The 2,059-nt window shown below is 47.5% G+C and overlaps 1 protein-coding gene across 1 annotated transcript in view; it reads right to left on the bottom strand.

The window, feature by feature from the left end:
• Positions 1-2,059, bottom strand: part of nt5e (5'-nucleotidase, ecto (CD73)) — a 22,006-nt gene that overhangs the window by 13,060 nt on the left and 6,887 nt on the right. Inside the window, exons 2-3 of the mRNA XM_015404314.1 lie at positions 1,130-1,352; positions 759-947 (exon numbers count right to left, since the gene is read on the bottom strand). Coding sequence (XP_015259800.1) covers positions 759-947; positions 1,130-1,352 — 412 coding nt within the window. The remainder of the gene's footprint in view (positions 1-758; positions 948-1,129; positions 1,353-2,059) is intronic.

Genomic DNA, 2,059 nt, shown 5'->3' on the forward strand with positions numbered 1-2,059 from the left:
CCAAGGGGATGAGTTAAAGGCTAAGAGTTCATTTCGTTGCTGTGTACTTCGGACAATGAGGTAAAAATAAAGTTGAATTCTCTTCTGAATCAAAGAGGTTTTATTTCTACTGATGTCTGAGTCTGTTAAATAATTCCTGCCTGTTGGGGTTACGGTCTAAACGAATGTCTTCCCAAGCAGTTTATCTTTCTAGGACACTTTTTCTGTCAGGATGTACAGTTATGTTCATTATGAACATCAGAGAATGAGTCTGGGAACCAAATGAGAGCATTCAGACTGACGTGGTTGAATTAACAGCAAGCAATCTCTCCTGGAGCATCAGGAATGGTATTATTTACATAAGGCTGGAGGCGTTGATGTCTCCACATTTGCAAATGTGTATGATGTAATGATGTAATGATGTAATGATGTAATGATGTAATGATGTGGCAGACTTCATGGAGAAGCGCTGCCTTTAGCTGCGCCTTGATGCGCATCAACCACAGGCTTTGCATGTAAAGCAGCTCTTAAAGCTCGTTGGACGTGACCGTAGCCTTACCCTAAGCTGCTTCTCTGTAATTGAAGATTACAATTTTTGTCAAAATCTGTTGTCCTGTCTCCTCGTTATTCAATGCTTTAACTCTTTTTCCTGAGGGATGTCTTCCCAGGAAAACAACCAGAGAGCTTCAAGCTAGAAACAAAAACATGTCCTTTTAAAACAGTAAATGAAGTTTGAACATTTTTTAAACCTCCTGCATCACAATAAGGTCATAAAGTACCTGTGTAAAGGAAGGTGTTGGTGTGTCCCCCGATGACGACGTCGACCCCCCGAACCTTCCTGGCAATGAGCCGATCCACAGCAAAGCCTGAGTGACCCAGAGCGATGATCTTATTGACCCCCAGCTGCTGAAGTTTGTCCACCACCGGCTGTAGGGCGCTGACCTCATCCAGGAACTGCAGGTGAGGTCCTGATCAGAGAGACAGGTGAGAAGGTCAGACGCCATCATTTAGAAAGGGGGGGGGGGGTGAAGGAAAACATCACTGGCAGGTTGGGCCAAGTGGATGGATGGATGGATGGATGAAGGATGGATGATGGATGGATGGATGGTGGATGGATGGATGGATGGATGGATGTAGATCAGTCTCCTACCGGGTCTGGACAGAGCAGGCGTGTCCCGGGACGTGTATCCCACCACTCCGACCTTTTGACCTTCGACCTCAAAGATCTTGTAGGGTGAATAAGTGAGGCCGAAGGTGGAGGCCAGGGTGCTGTCGGCTCTGATGTTGGCGCTGAGGACGGGACACTGGATGTCCTGCAGGAACGGCGTCATGAGTCCTTCTACTCCGTTATCAAACTCGTGGTTCCCGAAAACCTGAAAAACAAGCAGAGAAGATGAGATGTGGCGAAACAGGAAGCTCGATAAAACCACACGCTTCCTGGAAGATAATCTGTGGTCATCTGCAGGAAGTTAGACTGCTCGTTTCCAAGGAAACCTGCAGCGGTTCAGAGATACGGAGCTCCAGTTCAGCCACCAGCATCGTTCCACCCAGACGGAAACACATCATTCAGACGGATTAATCTCTTCCTGATTCTGGAATCTCTGCATGTCGGAGCGTCCGGATGATCCTGATTATGCTTTCCTGGAAATTCACATCCAGTTTGGAACATTTTCAAAGTTTGAGGGAGGATTTTAAGTTTCTGGTCCATCCAGAACCAGGAGAAAACTTCCCGTCCCAGACCAGCACAGAGGCCATTAAAGTATTCCCATCCTGTTTCAAAACCTGAAAAGTGCGGCCTGCTTTTAGGACCATTCTCTGACTGCAGGTCCAGACTGCAGCGCTTTGTCTAAACCAGCTTTGAACACCTTCAGACTTTTTCCACTTTCTCCTTCGTAGACGAACCAGATGCAGAACATGGGGGTTGCTGTAGATTCTGGGTCGGCCTTTAACTAGGCCGTTTTAACTAGGCCGTCCTAACTAGGCCGTCCTTACTAGGCCGTCCTAACTAGGCCGTCCTTACTAGGCCGTCCTAACTAGGCCGTCCTTACTAGGCCGTCCTAACTAGGCCGTCCTAACTAGG

This window comes from Cyprinodon variegatus, unplaced genomic scaffold, assembly GCF_000732505.1.
Source record: "Cyprinodon variegatus isolate N-32 unplaced genomic scaffold, C_variegatus-1.0 Scaffold1691, whole genome shotgun sequence".
Taxonomy (NCBI): domain Eukaryota; kingdom Metazoa; phylum Chordata; class Actinopteri; order Cyprinodontiformes; family Cyprinodontidae; genus Cyprinodon; species Cyprinodon variegatus.